We start from the raw sequence: 21600 nt of genomic DNA, 5'->3' as shown, positions 1-21600 counted from the left end.
TTAATAAATATATTCTTAATATTTATAAAAGCTATCAATTTAATTTTAATTTTAAAAATTCTAAAAAATGGTATATAAATATGATGTAAACACCGATGTTGCATTTGCGATCTCCCCTTGTCTACATCGCTTGCCTACATCGGTGAATCCTTTAGTATCACGTGCCTGCATCAGCGGTCTGTAAATAACATTATAAATTGATATGGTTGATATTATGTGATTTGGTTATCGATTCGATTGATTCATTCGATTCGCTTAAATAAAAATGATAATAGAAAATTTAATTCATATACTTAGTTTAATTAGTTTTTTATCTAATTTAACCAGTCTCTACAAATTTTCAAATTAATCGATTCAATGCTTTTTCTAGATTAATACCCAAATTAATTCCCAACTCGATTTGTTTACACAAATTTAACGAATTTTCAATATGTTTGTGTGAGAAATATATTTTAATTCATTATATATTTATATATAAAAAAAGTTAAAATATGTTGTTAGCCTTTGTATTTTGACAAATTTTGATATTTAATTCTTGTACTTTAAAAGTAAAAATTTCAATCGTCATTTTTCAATTTAAAATCTTAATCTTATTATTATCATTATCATCAATGGTAATTTCTGTCAAAATTTGTCTAAAAATTCTCGATTTACTTTTTGTTAATTTACCGGCTTAGTGTGAGATAGAAACATGCCTATCTCGTCGTAATAATGAGTGAATCAATGAATGAAAGTGGAAAAAATGAAGGTTAACTCCCTTTTATATGTTTATGTTAAACCAATCACTGATCTTATACTTTGTATTATTAATACAATCTAGTTTCTTTTTATAATATCTATTTATTTCTAATAAACATTGCCCTTCTCCGACCCTTATTGCCCAACCTAAGAGCGGATAGCAAATGCATTCCACTTATTAAGCAGGATTCTATGGTCGGTCCGCGACCCTGGATATCGAAGGCGTCCTTGGGGTGATCTCGTAGTTCCTACGGGGTGGAGACGATAGGGTTGGTCCATAGATTTTCTTTTCTTTTGCCACATTTCGCTCAAAGGGTTGAAGGGAGATAGCGCATCAAGCTGTTCGCAGGGGCTAACTTGATCTTCTTCCTCAAGGATCCCAGATGGGGGAACCTAGGGGAGCCGCCGACTCCAACTACCGTTCATGTACGATCCATACTAGAAACTTAACATATATATATTTGTCAATCATAGCCAACCCCGTATGAAGACATCCTAATTAAAATTTTAAATTGATAAATTTTGATAGAAAATATAAACAATTTTAATGATTAAACCGAGATTTTTAAATAGAAATAAAAAGTGAATTTTTAACTTTTAAAAAACAGGACTAAATCTAAAATTTTGTAAAGTACAACACCTAATAGCAAATTTTAACCCAAGAAAACCGCGGGAGTTCCCACCGTTTTTCGTCTCGTGTCCTAAAAAGAAAAAAAGAAGCCACTGCTGCGCCGAACCCATTTGACTTTCTCTTCAATATTTCCTTCCAAACTACTTTTTCACCCAACTCACGAAAACCAAACCCCAAAACGAAAATTAAAAAAAAAAAAAAAACACACACACACACGACGGCGTTGAAAATGTGCCAAATTTGACCACTCCTTTCTTCAACTTCCTATTTCAGCACATAAATATGGACATCATGATTACAGAACAAGACTTGTTGTTGTTCCAGAGAAGATGGCGAGGAAAGCCGCCGAGACTGCGTTTCAGTCCATTGGATTGGGTTACGATCTCACCGTCGATCTCAAGCTCAAATTCTGCAAGAAAGCTTCTAACTTGATTACCATCGCCGACCACGATCACGTCCGTGACGTCGCCGTTCCTGGTGGTGTTTTGGTTCGTAACGTTCCCAAATATATCAAATGCGATAAGGGAGAGCGGATGAGGTTCGCATCTGATGTCCTTTCTTTTCAGCAGGTATCTATTTACCTTTTCTTTTTTTAAATGAATTTTATGTTTGAATCAGATATGTATCTTTATTAAATTCTACCTAGGTTGAGATTTAGTCCTGTATAAACAGTTACTAAAAATAAAAAATTAAGTGGTCTTACGTTTTTATTTAAAAATCTTAATTCAATAACGGTTTAAATATGCTTCTAGTCTCCTAGCCTTTCTACTTTTGTTTCTAGTAATTTAATTTCTACTTTTCAGATTTTTAATATTGTTAAAACTTTTTCTGTTAAATTTGCTGGTGTGGCATTTTGAAATAAAAAAAAAAAAAGAAGAAATTACTTGGTAGCTATGATGTTGCAATGAATTTGAATTTAAGAGAAGAATTTTAATAGTGTTAACAATTGTACTTACTTTTTTAGAGGGACTAAATTTTCTAAAATAAAAATAGGACTAAATTCCAAATGTATGAAGAGTACTAGGACTTGGAGCATATTTTAACTTCAATTATTGGCCACTTGAGTATTTTCTATCAAAAAAGTACGGGGTCTTAAATTTCAAACTTCAATAAGTAAAGGGACTGACAGCTTATTTTGACATTATTTTTTTGGTTACTGTGAGTTGTGGGTGATGTATTTTTTGCTTGTAGATGTCAGAGAAGTTTAACCAGGAAATGTCTCTGTCGGGTAAAATTCCATCGGGACACTTCAATGTTGCGTTTGAATTCACAACAGGTTGGCAAAAAGATGCTGCCAACACTAAAATGCTCGCTTTTGATGGTGTTTTCATTACACTTTACAACGTTGCGTTAGAGAAATCCCAGGTCATGCTATGTGATCATGTCAAACAAGCTGTCCCTTCGTCATGGGATCCTCCTGCTCTAGCTAAGTCAGTATCTACTCTTCCTTCCACCGTTCTTATTATTACTTTAATTTTTGGTCAATATAGATTTGAATATTTGTTGCCAAGCTGACTAAGATCTAAATTTGATGATAATACTTTCTAGTTTTTGGTAAATCATTCTTAGAAATAGCTTTCTGGTTGTTACTTGTTATTCTTAGTTTCATTATTCCACAATCCTTGGCAAACTAATAAGTTCTTGCATTTTCTTTTCTCTAGGTTTGCCTCTGTATCTTTTCAATTTGGATAATTGTATAGAGGAAGTGCATGTCTCATAAAGCCGATATATACCTAATTAGTCCTGTGACGAGATGATAGTTTTATTATTGTGGAGGTTAAATTAATTGATAAAATTTGTTGATTGAAGGCTAAAGCAATTCTATGTTATAAATTGCACCTTATTGCTTTCTATTATAGGAAAAATTGCCTTTTATGAAGGGTTTCTTTTAGTTTTCAAACAATTCTTTGATGAATCTTTACTGTTTTATTTGACTTCTGGAGAGATGAAGTAGTGCTACAAATCATGGTTGATTCATGAAATTTCTAAGTCTCATTGAAACTTTATGTTGTTTTCGTATTTTAGATTTATTGAGACGTATGGAACCCACATTATTGTTGGTGTGAAGATGGGTGGAAAAGATGTTGTATATATGAAACAAATGCATTCATCTGGTCTCCAACCAATTGAACTACAACAGAAATTAAAGGAGTTGGCAAACAAAATGCTCTTAGAAGAAACTCAGCACAAGACCAACTATGATAAATTAAACAAGAGCGAAAAGGTTAGCAACATCTAAACTTCTTCTTGTAAATTGGAATCACTTGATGTCCAATGAAATGTAGAGAGAATATTGATTTTAGCTCAAGTTCAGATGATGCTGTGCTGATGTAGAAACAGCAAATGAGAACCAAAATAAATTCTAAAATTGATGCAAAATTGAAGTTGAGACGAGAACACTAGTTTTTGGGGTTGTCGAACTACTAATTAATGATATCCAACCATAACACAGCGGATAAAAGTGTCCAGAAAACTATTTATATTACTTCTCAACAACTCTTGACCTAAATTTTGGATACAAATAAATCTCAAATAATCCAAGTTCTTCCGTCTCTTTAAAAGGTTTTCACTTTCTAGTCAAATAACAGCATAATAAGAATAGGAACGTAATAACTGACCTTAGACTAATGTGAGTGAATTGGATTATCACAATGCACAACTTGATCAAGTATGGAGATTTGAAAATTAATTCTAATTATAAGCAAACGAGTGCAATACGTGCAATAACTACTCAAATGTTTTAGATCTATGGTATTCGGATTTGGGATTAGTGTTGGATATGTATGACATGGGTATGCTCTATTTTTTTCTAATATTTTTTCATATATTCCTATACTCTTGTCAAAATATATGTTCGACACATGTGCTTCAGGAAAAATGAGTCCAAGTAGCATAGCTCTTGATAGAGTAAGGATAAATAAACAAAACATAGAGATTTTAAAGAGGCTTGGTCCTTTCCTCAAGACTCCTATGTTTTCTCCCTCTTGGTATACTGTTACTAAGGAGATTAATTCACTAATATTCTGCAAGATTATCCGAACTAGAGATTTCAGGGCTAGGATATAACCTCTACAATTATTATCTATGATGGTTGAGATTTGATCTCTGCATTAATTACTTTTAAGACCGAAGTATAACCTTCATAGCCAAGCAGTTTTCTCTTTTCTTGACAGATTTACTCAATAATTTATTAAAACTCAGTTAAAAGTAAGTCCAGAATTTATATACAAATATTTAAACAATTGTAGATATAAGAACTTTGAAAGCCAGGACTCTTGGTCATTTGTTGAGTAAATGCCAAATTTGTCACTATACTATGACTCGATGTTGGATTTCTTGTGTTTTAATTGAATTGCATTAAACTTTGCTTCCTTCAATATTGATTGATCTTTGGAAAGAAATTTTGTGAAATAATTTGTTTATGCAATTAAAATAAGTTATCGGACATTACTGTACTGAATTTGATATTGGACAATTGTTCTCATGTGTTGGATGATTTCTTGAATGCTTTTGAGAGAGCAAGGATAGAGAGATTGGCAATAGAATTTTAAAGATGTTTGGAATGTATGTTTTCTTCTTTTCTGTTGTGAAGAAGTTTAATTCACTAATAATCAGTGAGATTACCAAAATAGATCTGAAGGTGAAGATGTAACTTCTATGAGAATTGCATGTAAAGGTCAAATTATATTTTGTTAGGTCATTTAAAATAAAATCAATTTAAGGTTGGCAACAAACAATGACACTTCTTTATTAGAACAAATCCAGGTTATATTTAAACCAATTTTAGTTTGAAAATCCTATTAAAGTTTTGTCTTCTCAAAATCAGTTTTAGGTGAACAACCAATATTATACTACTTGTTTTTATGTAAGCAAGGAGAGAGTTTTAACGATCATTTATTTCCCCATTCATCAAGTCTATAGCCTTATTTTATTCTTTTTATATAGACTTTGGGCTTGAATTAGCCTCAAAGTCCTAAAGTAGGTTTACTTATTGGTTGTTGTGCATGAATCATGATGACTTGATAGTTTTGAAATGAATGAAGTTTATTCTCCTACATTTCCAAACTGATCAGCAAAGATTTAATCCTTCCCAATCCCTTTGTCTGCTGTGAGTCTGCTGACTGTTACAATTTTTTAACTCAATTCTACTCCAAAGTTGTACAATGCATGCCATCTCAGCCTCGAAAGGTTGTATGCATCCGCTTTTACTCAAGTGTGGTTCTCTTCAGTTATCTTTCATTTTAACAATGAATATAGAGCCTCAAAAACTTGACGGGCATGGATCTTGTAACAAGACGAGACTTTTGGGGATAGATTTTTAATCGGCTTCATTTTTCTTTGTCTGTTTGTGAATGTTACTTGATCAACAAAATGAAAACTTCCATATACCCTAGGCTAGGAGGTAGTCATGAACTTGATCAAGAATGTGAGTTTTTATTACAAGAAGTTTTAGCATATTCTTTTTCCCAACTTATGATAAATCCAGTCAGTCAAGGATACAATTGGGAAACCTATAAAAGTTTGCCATTTTGATTCATCCTAACCAGCTTCTTTACAAAGACAAAGTCTAATATCAAGCCTATACCTGTTTGCTGGCTACAAACAGAGTTCATGTTGAAATAACTAACCCGCTAGATCTGCTTGTTAGCACTTTATATTGCATTAGATGCAAAAAGCACACATGAATACATTAAAATTACTTATGGTTCATCTTTCAGATTTTTAAAGAGCACGGGCTAGCTTCCATGGACATGTTTCAAACTAGTTCTTATTCTGAAGTGGAGGTACGTTGCTTGAAAATAAGTTTATATTAGAAATTTAATGTTTAGAGAGTGAATGAACTTATGCATCGCTTGTTTTAGTACATGCCACAAATGCTCTTAATAGCCTCTTAATAACCTCAAATTCTTTATTATCATCAAATGTAGCTTTCCAGTTAAGAGCTTTATATCAACATGTTGCAGTTTCAGGATATTAAATTCATATGCAAAAGGAAGGGAGGGAAGTTGAATTCAAATTTGTCACACAGTGAATGGTGTCAAACTGTTCAGTCTGAACCAGATGTGATTTCCATGTCTTTTATCCCAATCACATCATTGCTTTCTGGAGTTAATGGGAGTGGATATCTGACACATGCCATCAATCTATACCTTCGTTGTACGTACAAAACTTAATTCATTATTTACTGATATCTTTTAAACAAATTTGTGGTTACCATCTGAACAATGATTGAAATTTCCAACAAATTTTGACTAAATAATTTCTGCAAAATAAAAACCATAGCTTATTGTTTGGCTGACAATGTGTTTCATTATCATTTTCTTGATGGGTATCGTCTATATTAATCATTCTGTTCATGATGAATTTGTCTTTCTAGTCTCCGGTTGACTTGTCTTGGCCATAAAAATCTTTTGTAAGGAAATGTTCTCCATTGTGCATATAAGCTGCATTTTTTAAAAGTATCATCCATTGTTAATAAGCCTTTTGGCTAAGCATTTCTAGAAATCTGATCTAGGGAAAGTGTAATTGCTTGGCATCACAAAAGTAGGCACTTCTGATAGATACTATACACTTCTGGTCAATATCTACTATTTCTGTTGCTTGATTTTTTGAAATTACAGTAATGTCTTTGGCAATATATTGTAGGGAAGGACTATTTACTGAAATAAAGTCTGGTATAAAAGTGAACTTGCTTTCTCAGTTTGCTCCTAAGTAATTAGTGCAATGAGTGGAAATTCTACAATTTTATTAATTCTCACTTCTTGCAATCAAATATCCTGAGCAATCTTCGTTAAACAGCTCTCACTTCTACTTTTAATGTTTGGAAGAGTTTCCATTAATAGATCTCTAATCTTCCTTAACCTTTCAAAGGGATGCTCGCATCATGCTCTCCATTGATGATGCATGGCTCCCATTCATTTCTTCTGTGAAAAAATTTAGGAATTGACCAAAATTTTCTTAGTCTGACCATGTTCTCTGCTTTGATAAGACAAGTAGGTTTGCTATTATTCCAAGCATCATTTCCTTCCTTTATTCATTAGTATTATATCTTTAATTGCGTATGCATGCATACTTCATTTTGTGGCGAATCATCTTGTTGCATCCCTTAAATGACAAGAAACTCTATCTTTATATTATGTGGAGGAACCAAATAATCTAAATGAGCAGTGAGGGTGTTTAATTTAACGTCAGAGTTAATTTTAGTATACAAGTTATCTGTTAGTATGAAGCAATTTTATTCATGAATGATAATACAAGTAGCATTGGCTTTTAAGGACCTTGATGTGATAAATTTAAAAGGATGATACTTACAATCAAGAAAAGGTATCTCGCCTAGTTCAATTCATGGTACGCTGTTACAAGCTTTTCCATGAACTTCAAATCTCCTATTCCTAATTTCAGTTTTGGGATTTCTTGTGGCTCGTTTCTTAACTTTAAAGTCCCCCATTTAAGATATTTGGAACTTCATTTGTGTTTTAACTCTATGGCCAAATTTGTCCCTATGCAATGGGTGAATGTTGTATTTTCAATTGCATTAAAATTTTCCATTATAGTTTAATTTTAAGTGAGCAGTGGATGTGAAGTTATGGAGATCGAATATTCTGTTATTGTAGAAATTCTTAGAAATTTCTCTGCTCTGTTGCATTTTTGTCCTAAAATGATAAAAAATTAATTTGTGGCGAGATTCACATTGATCCATAATATAGTGCCAAATTTGGCTTTATTCCTCGGCTTTTTCTTTTATGTTTTCTTGGAGGATAGAAGTTTGAATGAAAAAGACGACATCACAGCTGTATATTTTAATAGAAGCATTCTTGCTTTGTCCTATAACTTGATTATTCAGGTTTTTTTGTCCTTGTGTTATTGTGTCATTATCAAATCATCATTTCATTTTGACTTGACATGGTTTGTTGGTTTCTGATGGTAATTTTTGTTAATGTAAAAGTTGTAAATATCCTCAAGCTTTTCTTTGGATACAAAGGTTCATTTGGGATTATAATATGTTTATGCATGTATCAATCCTTGTCCTTAAGATTCTGATCACCTTCATAAGTAAGAAAACAACTAACACCTACTTCTCTAAATAAATATCAATATCATTTTCAGCATATATTCTGAAGCTAAACTGATTTGTTATTTTTCTTTTTCTAAGAAATAGAAATTAAAGATAAATGAGTTGCTAGATTTATGTTTGTCTTCATTGTGCTTTTTGTTTGGCATTTCCAAAATTTGATTCTGGTATCAAGGAATTGAAGCATTATCCATTTATGGTTTTTCCTTTTACATACAGATAAGCCTTCAATTGATGAACTACACCAGTTTTTGGAGTTTCAGCTTCCAAAGCAGTGGGCACCAGTATTTGGTGAGCTTGCCCTTGGTCCTCAGAAGAAGCAACAAAATAGTGCATCATTGCAGTTTAGCTTCATGGGCCCTAAGCTTTATGTTAACACAACACCGGTAATATTCCCAGTCTTTTATGTTACCTTTCTGCCTTTTCCAACGTGAAAACCCAGTGTTACGCTGGATAAAAACTAAAGCAGACACTTTGATGTATTGTCTCTGTGCCTGTGTGGCATGTTAATGCATTAGTTGCCACAAGGCTTTGCTTGGTAGAGTGGAAAGAAAATTAGAAGGATGGAAAATTGAAGGGGTAGAAAACTAGAAGGATGGAAAACATAATTTTTCTTTCCATAGGTGTGCTTGGTAGGAAAGATGGAAAAATGGAAAGAAAGTTACATTTCCTTTCCATACATTGCTTGGTAGAGTTGAAAAATGAAAGGAAAGAAGATAAAAATTTCAAAAAATTGCATAATTTTGAACTAACATACTCATCTCTCTCATTTTCTCTCCTCTCATCATTCCAATTTGGAAGGATTGATTTTTATGCATTAGGATGGAAAATGATCATCTCTCCTATTATCTTTCCTCTTACTTTTCTTCCCAACCAAGAACACTCAAAATTTATTTTCTTTTTCCACATTTTCACTCCGTCCTCCGATCCCTTCACTTTTCCACCCAACTAAGCACACCCAAAGTGCATGCCTTTGATGGAGCTTAAATGTGAACCAAATTAGAAAGCAAAAATGATGTATCATAGTCTATTTCTGTGCTAAGTTAATATGCTATATCCACAGGCATTGTTAAATGTTGTAGTTTCTCTCAAAATGTATATCCTTGCTCCCTTGTATGCTCTTTGATAGAAACCCTAAGTTACTTTAGATGTTATTTGGCCATAAAAGAGAAATGTCCTGAAATCCTAATGTAAGTTAAGTAGGGTAGAACTGATTTTGGAGTTGAACTGGCTGTAAGACATCCACATGACCAAAAATGTGATATCAAATTTAGAACTATATGTTTAAGTTCAGACAGCGCAAAATAGCTATCATATATATAATAATATATATAGGCTGATTAACAATTGTTGGAGGATAAAAGAATTTAATTACACTCTAAAATCAGTACTCTGTTATTGTTGTTATAGGGAAGTTAAATATTTGGTAGACTGTGTGCACTAAAGATTATAGGCAAGGAATTTGTTTGATGTTACTTTATTATCAAATTAAGGAAGCTCAGGCCTCTAGTCTTAGTTGTTTTTCCTTTATTTTTATTATGAATTTGATTTTGCATCTCGAGTTTGCTGTAAATAACATTTTGTTGTCATTGTCGAGGGAACTATAAACCATCTTGAAAATAACATTTTTTCCTCCTCTTTTCCTGTAAAATATCCTTACTCTTAAACGGGTTTTGTACAAAAATAAGAAAATGCTTGTGAATTTTGTCAATTCATTGAAAGTCAATATGGCAATGCCACCGATGTTGTCAATAAGCTATTGTTATAACTATTTTTGTACTCATTTACTTTGCTTTGAGTTCCTTTGACAGGTTTATGTAGATAAAAAGCCTGTAACTGGCCTTCGGCTTTATTTGGAAGGCAAAAGAGGCAACCGCTTGGCAATTCACTTGCAGCATCTTTCCTCACTGCCAAAGGCGTTCCAGCTTGAGGATGGACCAAGCGTCAGTGTCTCTGATCCCTCGTCTGAACGCAAATACTATGAGAAGGTTCAGTGGAAGAGTTGCTCCCATGTCTGCACAGCACCCGTAGATGTTGATGATGATGTCTCTATTGTTACTGGTGCTCACTTTGAAGTTGGAGTCTATGGCTTGAAGAAAGTTCTACTCTTACGGTTGCATTTTTCCAAGTTAATAGGTGCAAAGGCCATCAAGCAGCCTGAGTGGGATGGCTCTCCTGGCTTGGCTCAAAAATCTGGGATTATCTCAACTTTTATTAGCACTCGCTTTACAGGTGCACAGAAACACGCTCCACGGCCAGCCGATGTCAATATAAATTCCGCGTTGTACCCTGGGGGCCCTCCAATGCCGAGCCAACCACCAAAAGTTCTGCAATTTGTAGACACAACAGAGATGAGTAGAGGACCCCAGGATTTACCTGGGTACTGGGTTGTCTCAGGTGCAAGGCTGATTGTTGAAAAGGGGAAAATATCATTGAAGGTAAAATACTCTCTCTTGACCATGATATTACCGGATTAGCGGATCACAAATCGAACAACTTAGATCAGCAGTATATAACAGGTCTATTGTTTTGGTTCATTTCGCCTTTTGAATTTCCCTTCCCAAGCAATTTGGGTTAAAAGGTGAAATTGGTAGGCACTGGCTTGCAAGGATTGTCTGCTTGATGAAGATATGACAGGCTATTAAGTAGTTTTGGGATAAGGTTGAAGATTTTTCCTTTATTTCATTTGTTATATAGTAGGATTTGCAGAAATATTTTAGGATCATAAATTGCTTGCATTGGGTTTCTGCTCAAAGATTAAACTTGGTTTGGTAGTTGTGTATATATATATATATATATATATACATATTGTTATGAATATAATAAGTTATTCCCCAATCAATACCGTTCTTCTCTTCAATTTTCCATTTTATTGTTTCTTCCGACGTGGGAGATAAAATAATAATACTATCGTAATAATTTTGTTTCTTTATTGTTATTATTAATGTAATTATTTATTGTTTATTTTAATAATTATTTACATTAATCCAAGTGTATTAGTAATTATCTTATAAGTGTTTTAATGATATTTAACAAATAAAATTTTAATAATTTCATTTTATGTGTTTATATAAATATTTTAATTAATTAATTGTTTTGTAAGGGTAGGCTAGAAAATACTTTACCATCTAGGGATAATAAAAACTAAGGTCATTTTTGTCTAAAATGGTTAATAAACTCGCTACTCTTCACTCTAGATTTGAGCCCCAACGAAAAATCTAAATTTGAAGTGAGTTTGTGTTCTAATCTATATTGTCTAAATTATATTGTCTAAATTAGATTGGACTGGTCAGTTGGATAGGGAATTAATTGGGTTATCAGTTTGGAAAGGGGCTTTGAACTGATTGGTTTGGAAATTGATATGAACTAATTTAACTAGATTTTAAAATTTATTTTTTTATTTATTTTTTAAAATTTTAATAATTTTTTAATTGAAAAATTGATGGCTTGATCAATTTAACTACCGATTCAGTTTAAGAAACATTAATCATAACTCATTTGTTTGCTTATTGAATTTTTTGAAGAATCTAGAGGTTTAAGGAGAAAATAAGAAAATGAAGAGAAAAGTTTTGATAATTCATTCATGATAGAGAAAGAGTTGTTACGACAATCCTTATGCATGAAATTGTTGTAACGAAATTGTACTATCGAATTATTTTTAGACGGTTGTCATTAGCATTTTAGGGATTCTATGCTTAAAATCGTTCAACTGTAGATATCAAGGCTTTTCCTTCTGTAACATGAAGATTTGTTGGCCCTTTTTCTTTTCCCTTTCCTGTTTCTTCTGCGTTCATATTTTATCCACTCTTCAAGCCCATTAGTTATCCCGTCCATCTATTTCAGTACTTTACCCAGTCTCTTGGCCCTTTAATTCTCGGTCTTTCCCTGTCATAATTCAAAACCCTTCATTTCTTTTAGACTCATGGCAATGCCCCATTCTTAAGTCAATCTTTGTCCCTAAGGATCAAAGTCAATAAATTGGCTTTGCAGAACGGAAAAGTCCTCCCAAGTAGCTTGTCCAGGTCCCAAATTGATCCATTGGATTAAAAGTATAGCTTGATTGTGATGTTTGATTATGCTAGTATCGAGAACCGCTATAGGATAGACTTTGTGTTACCTGTCCTCTCCAATCTTTAGAAATGTCTCGTAGGTAATGACTTTGTCCCCCACTCGTTTCTTAAGCAAGCTTACGTGGAAGACCAGATGGATTTTGGCATCATCTAGAAGCTTGAGTTGATAGGTCACTAATCTTATTTTCTTTTCAATTGTATAAGGCCATAATAGCGTGCAACCAACTCCAAATTTTTCCTCAAAGCCATAGACGACTATTTGTAAGGTTGCACTTTCAGGTAAACCTGGCCTCCCACTTCAAATGTTCTTTCACTTCGATGTTTGTTCGCTTCAAATGTTTTTCCCTGCCTTACATCAACTACTATACAATGTCTACTAGGGAATTGATATCTGAGTCGAGAATAAAGAGCTTATTCCCATAGAGGGCTTCAAAGGGAGTCCATACCAGAGTTGTGTGGTGGTGGTTAAAATTCTACCACCACTCAGCTTATGGTAGCCAATTAGCCTAATCTTTAAGTTTGAACAAACACATGCTTCTCAAATATTGTTCTATTCGTTGGTTTAATCTCTTAGATTGACCATTAGTCTCAAGGTGGTAGGTTGTATTGAATAGCACTATTGTATTGAATATGTAACACCCTAGACCCGATCTAGGCGTCCAGACTAAGTTTGGAGGGTTACAATATTCATACTAAAATCCAGACCACCATAGCATATTCAAACGAAAACATTCCTATGTATCATTCAAGGTAACAGTAATTTAAAACATATAATCTTTGTAAATTTCATAAAATACAAATCCCCAGTGGCAATACTTAAAATAAAAGATAAAAGGTTGACCGAGCTCCCGCAACACTAACCCGATCAAGACTGGGGATCACTTGAAATCCAACCAAAAACAGAATGAGTTGTGAACTCAGTGCGTAACCGTAGTCAAATTATTCAATTCATATTCATTTGTAAAGTAGTTATATTCAGAGATTCGGTTCGGTACACAACTATTTGCAATATTCAGAACAGATCAGTTGTACACAGATAAACATTTATATATGTGCAATTTCATATATATATAGATAGATAGATAGATAGATCAGATTCAGATATAGATATTCTTAAACCCCAACTGCTATACACCATCTTCAACTATCCCAACACACCATTAAGGATATTCAATGCCCAACCGTCCCTACACACTGTGAAGTGTCTATTTGACACGTTTACAGTAACACAACTTAGCTGTTGAATCATGTTGCGTTAAAGCGTCAGAATCAGAACTATTCGCATAGTGTCTTAACCATTGATTCAGAGTAGATTACTTCCTTTTCCACAACATCCCAACCCATGCATATGCAGAGTACCGATATTCATAATGCACTTACAGTTATAACATTCATGTGTCAGTTACAGAGTATCAGAGAGTTTCCAATCAATCAAGTTCAGATCATTCATACAATAGAAAAAATCATTATCAGTCATAGACCAAATTTCCAACCTCCAAAAGGGTTTTGGGCCTACGTTATACTGCCACACAGGCTGGCACACACCCATGCCCTCAGCCCATATGGTTCTAACCTGCAAACATAGGTGCCATGGCTTATATTGTAAACTTTGCATTTTGGGATTTAGGCTGGTAATTGGTATATTTGAAGGTGATATTGGATGTTGGTAGGTTATATGGCATATGAAAGTGGTTTTAGGCATCAAATAGCAAAAATGTGCAATATGTGAAATTACAGGGTTGACGTCGTGATGTGAAATTGCAGGGTTGATGCCGTGACGTGAAGTTTCGCGTAGTCATGACAACCGATGTCACGATGACGGGATATTAACGTTACAACGAGGCAACTCAAAGAGTGACACCGTGATGAGGGATTTCCTTGTCATCATGATGAAAGACCGACATCGTAACGAGCTTTTAAGTGCTTGAGTTTTCATCCTTTTGTCCCGAATTAAGTTTTGTTTTGTCCAAATGTTTTCTAATGTAACAGCTTGTTTTCAGTGAAATCGGAACAGTGGTTTTGGGACCACAAATTCAAGTCTGAAAAAAATTTATTTTAATATTATATTATAGTATATAGTATGATAAGAATGTCATATGAAAATTTCATTAAGAAATTTTATCGATTACATGTCTAATTTGATAAAAAGGACTAAATTAAAAAAGGTGCAAAACTTGCTAATTATAAGAATTAAGTGATTAAATGGCTTGATTAATAAATGAGGGAGGACTTAAGGAATAATTATGCCTTAATTGATGGGTGAGGCAGCATAAGTAAGAAAAAATAGTAAAATAAAGCCATTAATGGCAAAATAGTAAATAAATTAAAATTAAAAACAAAAAAATTGGAATTAAAAGATTTTCTAGACATTTCTTCATAAAATTCGGCCTAGAACAGCCATAGGAGAAAGGGTTTAAGTTGGTCCTTCATATTTTGGCTTCATGTGAGTTCAATTCTTACCTGTTTCTTGTAATTTTTATGTTTTTGAGATTTTTACAATTAGGTCCAACTACACCTTACCTTAGTTTTTGATTTTATTGAAAATTTTGGAAGTTTCAATTGATAATTTTATATGATTATAGTTATTAAATGATGAATTTGATATGTTGATGGATATTTAAAAGTATTTTGTAAAGTGAATTTTGATGAAATTATGATTTAGGGACTAAATTGTAAAGATGGAAAATTCATAAAAAAATTCTAAATCTCATGAAATACATGGGCTGCTATTGTTATATATGAAATTCGGCTAGGCTTGGAATAAGGATTAAATTGTATGAATTTTATTTTCCAAGCTTAAGGGCAAAATCATAATTAAGTAAAAGTATAAGGGCAAAATAACAAATTTTCCAAAAATGTGTATTGGACTGAATTGAATGTGAATTGCATTAAATAAAGTTAAATTCATTCGTATAGATCCGGATAAATTTGATACGGTGTTAGATCGAGGAAAAGAGAAAGTGTCAGATTAGTAGTTTTTGCATACACGAACACTTATCGAGGTAAGTTCGTGTAATTAAATTGTATATTTATATGTTTTTAATTGAATATTATTGTATGAAATTTTTGTAAATTACCATGTGTATTTATGGATCACATAACCGAATATATCTGAAAAGTACTAAGTCCCATTGAACCTAAGAAATTTGATGGATACAAATAACAATGTCGTTAAGGGTTCTCAATTGGCTGTGGTCTTGCATGTGTTGTGGAAACACCACAGCTTGCAATAGCATCCCGTTATTTAGCTCTTATGAGCATCCCATTATTTAGCTCTTATGAGCAACCCGTTATATGGCTCTCACGAGCTTCCCAATAATTGGCTCTCTTGAGCTTCCCGTTTATGGCTCGCATGAGCTTTCTGATTAATGGCTCTCCGGAGCTTCCCGATAATAACTCACATGAGCTTTCCAATTACGGCTCTTATGAGCTTCCTGTTTCATGGCTAACATGAGCTTCCTATCCCATAGCTCAGAAGAGCTTCCCATTTATATGCTCGCATGAGCATACCTGCATATGAATTGACGGATTATAGATTTGTACATTTCGTGTATACTACCTGTGTATCCAACAATATTTTAAATAGTTCAACAGGCAAAGTTCTGATATAAGACAATCTGGATTCGAAATGAATTATTACGGAAATATAATTGAAATACATGGATATGGTTGTACTCATTACAAGGACACATGTTAAGGAAAGTGTATGAATATAGAAATTTGATTATTGTAAGCTCATACATGTTTCTGATATTCATATGAAATACATGAATAACATGGTTTTGGAGGATATGTGTTTAGGCTTTTGGACAAGTTGTTTGGAATATGTTTTGTATGCTTACCTTATATGTAAAATAATGGTAAGTTAAATTTCATGTTATACAAACTTACTAAGTATTAAATGCTTACTCTGTTTTATCTTTCCTATTTCATTTTCCCTATTTTATAATAATTCAAAAGCACATTGGGTTGGAAGCTTGGCGAAGATATCTCACACTATCTATTAGCTCATTTCGGTATATATATAACAAACTAAATTTTGATTATAATGGCATGTATAGGCTAAATTTGGCCAATGATGACATGTATGTGTTTGGTTACAATTAGCCATTGGTATGGCTTGCGATTGGTACATTTTGATATGTATATATATAAGGCCTTAACATGTTTGATGTGTGATTGAAATTGATGAATGATGTAAATCACATAAGTATATTGATGAGTGGTTTAAGATAGTATAATTAGTAAAATATGCTTATATATGTGTGTATGGTTATTTTGGTAAGTTTGGATTATTGAACATATGTGATGATATGTTATGTACTAAGCTCAATTTTGGCTTGGATTGAAAGTCTTGTTATGACTTATAAGTGTGCAAATTGATGTGTTTAGGTTGAAATCAAAATGGGTGAGAAATGTGGCTTGGAAAATGACCTATTTTAGTCCACACGGAAAGAGACACAAGCATGTGTCCCGTGTATGACACACAACTTGCCCCAAGGACGTGTGTTCTGGCTGTGTGTCCCCTGCACCCTAATTAATGTTAAACAGAATGCCTAGTAGTAAACACACGGGCAGAGACACGACCTTGTGTCTTGAAACGAACTCGTCTCGGAATGATTCGTGTCATACTGTTGCCCGATTGTGAATTTGAGTAAATCTGAATGGCTTGGGCAAAATAGACTTAAAATGATGAAAGATAGGCTCAAATGGAATAGTTTGAAATGTTTATGGAAGCAAAGAATGGGATTCGGCTAAGACTTAAAAAGTGAACAAACACAATTGGACGTGTTGACCCAAAATTTAGACAAGCACTTGGGTTAAAATTTTTGATGTTTTCTGAAAATTTTTCTGAGCACCCGGTTTAGTCCCGACTTATTTCTAATGCGTATTTTGGGCCTCGAGGGCTCATATAAGGGACAATATGATTGATTATGATTGATTTCTGATATGAATGTTAAAAGTTATAAATTGTCTATATTTGATTTGTAAATTTCGGGAATACTCTGTAACCCTGTTTCGATGATGGATATGGGTTAGGAGCACTACATCTAAAGCTTGTTTTAAGCTCAATTAAGCCAGATAAACATATTCTTAATGTGATATGAATGTTTATTTGATAAAGTAATATTGAAGTTGCTCTAGCAACAAATGTGACATCCCGGTACCTTGACCTGGCAATCGGGTTAGGTGGAGGGGTGTTACATCATTTCTCAATTAAGATAATTATTGTGAAACATCATGATAATTATGAATATCGGTGTTAGATTTTGATTTGTTAAGATTATTTTAATATAAGATATTTTATTTAACTAATGAATAAGAAAATAAAAAGAAAAGATGATGGAAATTTCTTTATCTTTCTTTCAAGCTCATGTCTACCATCTTGAAGAAAAAAAGTTTTGTTTTCTTTGCAATTTGATTTTTTCCATCAAAATCTACCATTTTCACCTAAAAATCAAATGAATTTTCATAATCACCAAAAGAGGGAAATGATAAGGAGACTATGGAAAGTAAGAATTTCAATTTAGATTCAAGTAATAGAAGTTGGAGGAGAGAGAAAATAAGCTAAAGCTTGATTCCAAGAGAAAAAGGTATGAATATTAAGGTTTTATATTGTTTTCAAGTTCAATTTTGTTAGAAAAGTATATAAAAGATGTTAAAGTGAAGATCACTCATGGAAAGTTTTATGTTTTGATATGATGTTCAAGAAAGAGATTTAGAAAATGAATTAAGTGATGAGGAAAAAGGAAGAGCAAGTGATTTGAAGTTGGAAAAGGTAAGTACCCATAAATTTTCTTGTTATTTAAATATTAAAATGTAGACTTGGTGAAGTTTTGTGGTAAATTTGTAAAATAAAGTGAAATAATTTAATATGTGAATAAGAAAAATATGATAAAATTTTAATAAATGTGTTATGAGATGATGAAATATGCATAAAGTATTGTAAAAGTGGAATTGTGGAAAAAATGGAATTTTTATGATGATAAGAACTAAATTGTCAAACTTGAGAAAATATGTGGATGAAATAATAGAAGTGTAATATACATAAAAAATTTATATGTGAAAAAAGATATTGAGATAAATTATGTGATTAAAGTGTAACAAGAAATAAAATTGATTTAATATGATTAATTAGTGAATATTGAACTTTTATGACAAAAAAGGATTAAATTGAAAAGTTGTTAAAGTTTACAAGAAAATTTTGATAAGTGTTTCGATATAATTTGAGGTTTATAATGATTAATTGACGTGAAATCCCCGAAGTTGTTTTGGCAACGAATATAACATCCCAATCCTTTGACCCGGTGTTTGGGTTGGGTATGGCAATATTACAATCGAACTTCAAGATGCTTAAATGTAATGGCCTAAATTCAAAGTTATCGGAATAGTGGTTTCGTAACAACAAATCCGATTTAAAGATAAATTTATTTCAATATTTTTGCATGAAAATTGATATGATAGGAAAATCGTATGAAAATATTGATAGAAAAATTTTACCGATTTAGTGGTTAGTTAGAAAAAGAAATTATTGAAGAAATTGGGTAAAAACAAGGTATCGGGACCTCTATCTCGTAAAACCAATTCGAAAATAATTTTATAAATATTTATGAAATGTTAGTAATGTGGTATTAAAATTTCGTTAGGAAATTTTAATGTTTGGGTAGTTAATTAAATGAAAAGGACTAAATTGTAATAGGTATAAAAGTTACTAGTATGATTAAATAGCTTAAGAGTCTAATGAGAAAGGATTTAAAAGGCAAATAGACCCAAAATTTATGATGGCTGGACGGCAAGGGCATGAAATCAGCAGGAAAATTGATAAATTAAGGGCAAAATTGGAATATTGCAAAATTAACTAAATAAAGCTAGGACTAAATAGGAAATATCTAGATTTCTCTTCATTTCTCTTCAATTCCAGTAGCTAAAAACGCCATAGGAGGGTTATCTAAGCTGGTATTTCATAATTTTTGCACCAAGTGAGTTAATCATTGCCTTTTTCTTGTAATTTTTGTGTTTCTAAGACTTTTACAACTAGGTCCTACTATTAAATTCATTAGTTTTTTATTTCATGGATGAAATTGAAAGTCACCATGGTTGAGTGCTGTAAGTTTATGATGAAATAAAATGAATTAAAGCTTATTAAGTCTAGTTTCTCATAGAATAAATTGTGTAAGCAATGGATTTGTAAATTTTGAGATATAATGAATTTTGTGAGACAAGGTCAAAATGAATTTGGGTTCCCCTGTTCTGACTTTGAATGTGACAGCCTTAAAACGACCCTAGTCGAAATGTGGTTTCGGGACCACAAAACCAAGGCATAAAAATAATTTAATATTTATTTTATTGCCTATAATGTGTGTTAACTCATGTGTGATATTTTTTATGCTTTGATTTAGAATTATAGATGTGAATTTCACTAGAAAGGACCTAGTAATAAACTTTGAAAGTATGAGGGAAATGTGTGATGACTAATTAAAGGATGCATGCAAAACAATGGACTTGCATGTCAAATTTCCCCCATAGCTAGTGGTAAGCCATGACAAGGATTTATGGGCAAAAATCATGTCATGAAACATGTTTAGTAAATGGGTTATGATGGAAAGAATAAAATAAGGGTATGGAATAAACAATTAATGTTAGTAGATGAGAAACAAAAAAAAAGTGTCCATCTTCCTCCATAGCTTGGCGAATGTCCTAAAGGAAGAAAGAAAAAATTTTGTTCATCTCTTTTCACTCTCTTGTTGGTAGAAAATACTAAGGTTAAGGAAGGAGTTTTGCTTCATACTTGGTTTGGAAGAGGATTAGGAAGAGGTTGGCTAAACTTGCATCAAGATTAAGGTATGTTTGAGGTTCATGCATGTTTTAGTTGCTAGCTTAATGTTCTTGTTAGCCCATGGTTCAAATCCTTGTTATGTCATGGGAATGAAATTCGCCAAAGTGAATGTGGTGTTAATGCCATTGCATGTTAAATGACAAGCTTGAAAGTGATACATGTGATGGAGGATTGAAGATTCTTAGATTTTCTTTTAGCATTTTTTGAATGAGATACTAAGTTCTTTGTTTCACCATGACCAAATTGAAATGGTGTGGTGTTGTGGTATTCGCCATGATATATCCATAAGTATAATTCATGCATGTTGCATGGTAAGTAAGATTTAAGCTTTGGAAATGTGTATATATTTGGATATAAGCCATTTGAGAATTCGCCCTTGCACCTACATGAATATATGTTTGCACATGATGGATTGGTATGACATATATACTAATTCAAAGTGTATATTTGCTTGTGATGATGTGTTGATTATGAAGTAAATAAGAGATGTGCAATGAATTACGATATGTAATGTGTTAGTAGTAAAATGTATGCTGTTTTTTTTGTGTGGTATTAAGTGTATATTCGCCACATGAGGGGTAATTAGTGTGCATGCATTCGGTTTGAGGCAAGCATATTGATGCCTATTCTTGGCTTAGAAAATTCGGCTAAGAGGAATATTAACTAATGTGTTGAGTTCGATTTATGATTTCGTACATATGCAACTTTGATGCCTAATGTATATAAGGGCCAAGTACTTTGAACTTCACGTTGATGTTTGAATGTATTGAATTGCTTGTTGTGATGTAAAATGTGCATGACCATTGTGTATTTGAGCTAAAGGATGGCCATATGACCATTTACACTCCTTGTCATATTCGCCATAAGCTATCATGATGAGATTTTAATAAGTTAAATTTGTGTGAATTAGCTCAAGAGCAAAGGGAGCTAAATCCGATAAAGGGAAGGAAAAAGTAGTTGAATAGCCGTCGAAATCGCTCGACAACATCCAATGTAAGTCTTGAGTGATGACCCTACTTGAATTATATCAAAATTATGCTCCTTGTTTGTGTGGCCATTGAGCGAAATAGTAAAGGTTGATAAATATTTTGTGTTAGAGCTTTAGTAACGAAAATGAACTATGGACGTGTCTTGAATATTGATATATGTGTAAGTGAACATTGAAATTATATCCGGGCTAAGACCCGAAGGCATTCGTGCGAGTTGATATATCCGGGCTAAGACCCGAAGGCATTCGTGCGAGTTGATATAT

At 32.8% G+C, this 21600-nt stretch overlaps 1 protein-coding gene across 2 annotated transcripts; it reads left to right on the top strand.

Annotated features, from left to right (window-relative positions):
• Positions 1–1425: 1425 nt before the first annotated feature.
• Positions 1426–11301, top strand: LOC108457852 (MACPF domain-containing protein At4g24290-like). Of its 2 annotated transcripts, none has more exons than XM_017757031.2 (7): positions 1426–1938; positions 2561–2799; positions 3395–3593; positions 6088–6153; positions 6340–6526; positions 8661–8827; positions 10253–11301. In XM_017757031.2, the coding sequence occupies exons 1-7, from the start codon at positions 1699–1701 to the stop codon at positions 10916–10918; spliced, it is 1764 nt and encodes a 587-aa protein (XP_017612520.1). In that variant the 5' UTR covers positions 1426–1698; the 3' UTR covers positions 10919–11301. The 2 variants fall into 2 exon arrangements, with proteins under 2 accessions (XP_017612520.1, XP_017612519.1); XM_017757030.2 differs by having other exon boundaries at positions 6334–6526.
• Positions 11302–21600: the final 10299 nt, after the last annotated feature.

Source organism: Gossypium arboreum, chromosome 4 (assembly GCF_025698485.1).
Source record: "Gossypium arboreum isolate Shixiya-1 chromosome 4, ASM2569848v2, whole genome shotgun sequence".
Taxonomy (NCBI): Eukaryota; Viridiplantae; Streptophyta; class Magnoliopsida; order Malvales; family Malvaceae; genus Gossypium; species Gossypium arboreum.
Note: the sequence above shows the minus strand (reverse complement) of the source record. Positions and strands in the feature narration are given on the sequence as shown.

Bases quoted from the DNA above. Each gene is read 5' to 3' on its own strand.
- LOC108457852 (XM_017757030.2), top strand. From the start codon at position 1,699: ATGGCGAGGAAAGCCGCCGAGACTGCGTTTCAGTCCATTGGATTGGGT. The intron at 1,939-2,560 runs GTATCTATTTAC...TTTTGCTTGTAG, and splicing joins ATGTCCTTTCTTTTCAGCAG to ATGTCAGAGAAGTTTAACCA. The intron at 6,527-8,660 runs GTACGTACAAAA...TTTTACATACAG, and splicing joins CATCAATCTATACCTTCGTT to ATAAGCCTTCAATTGATGAA.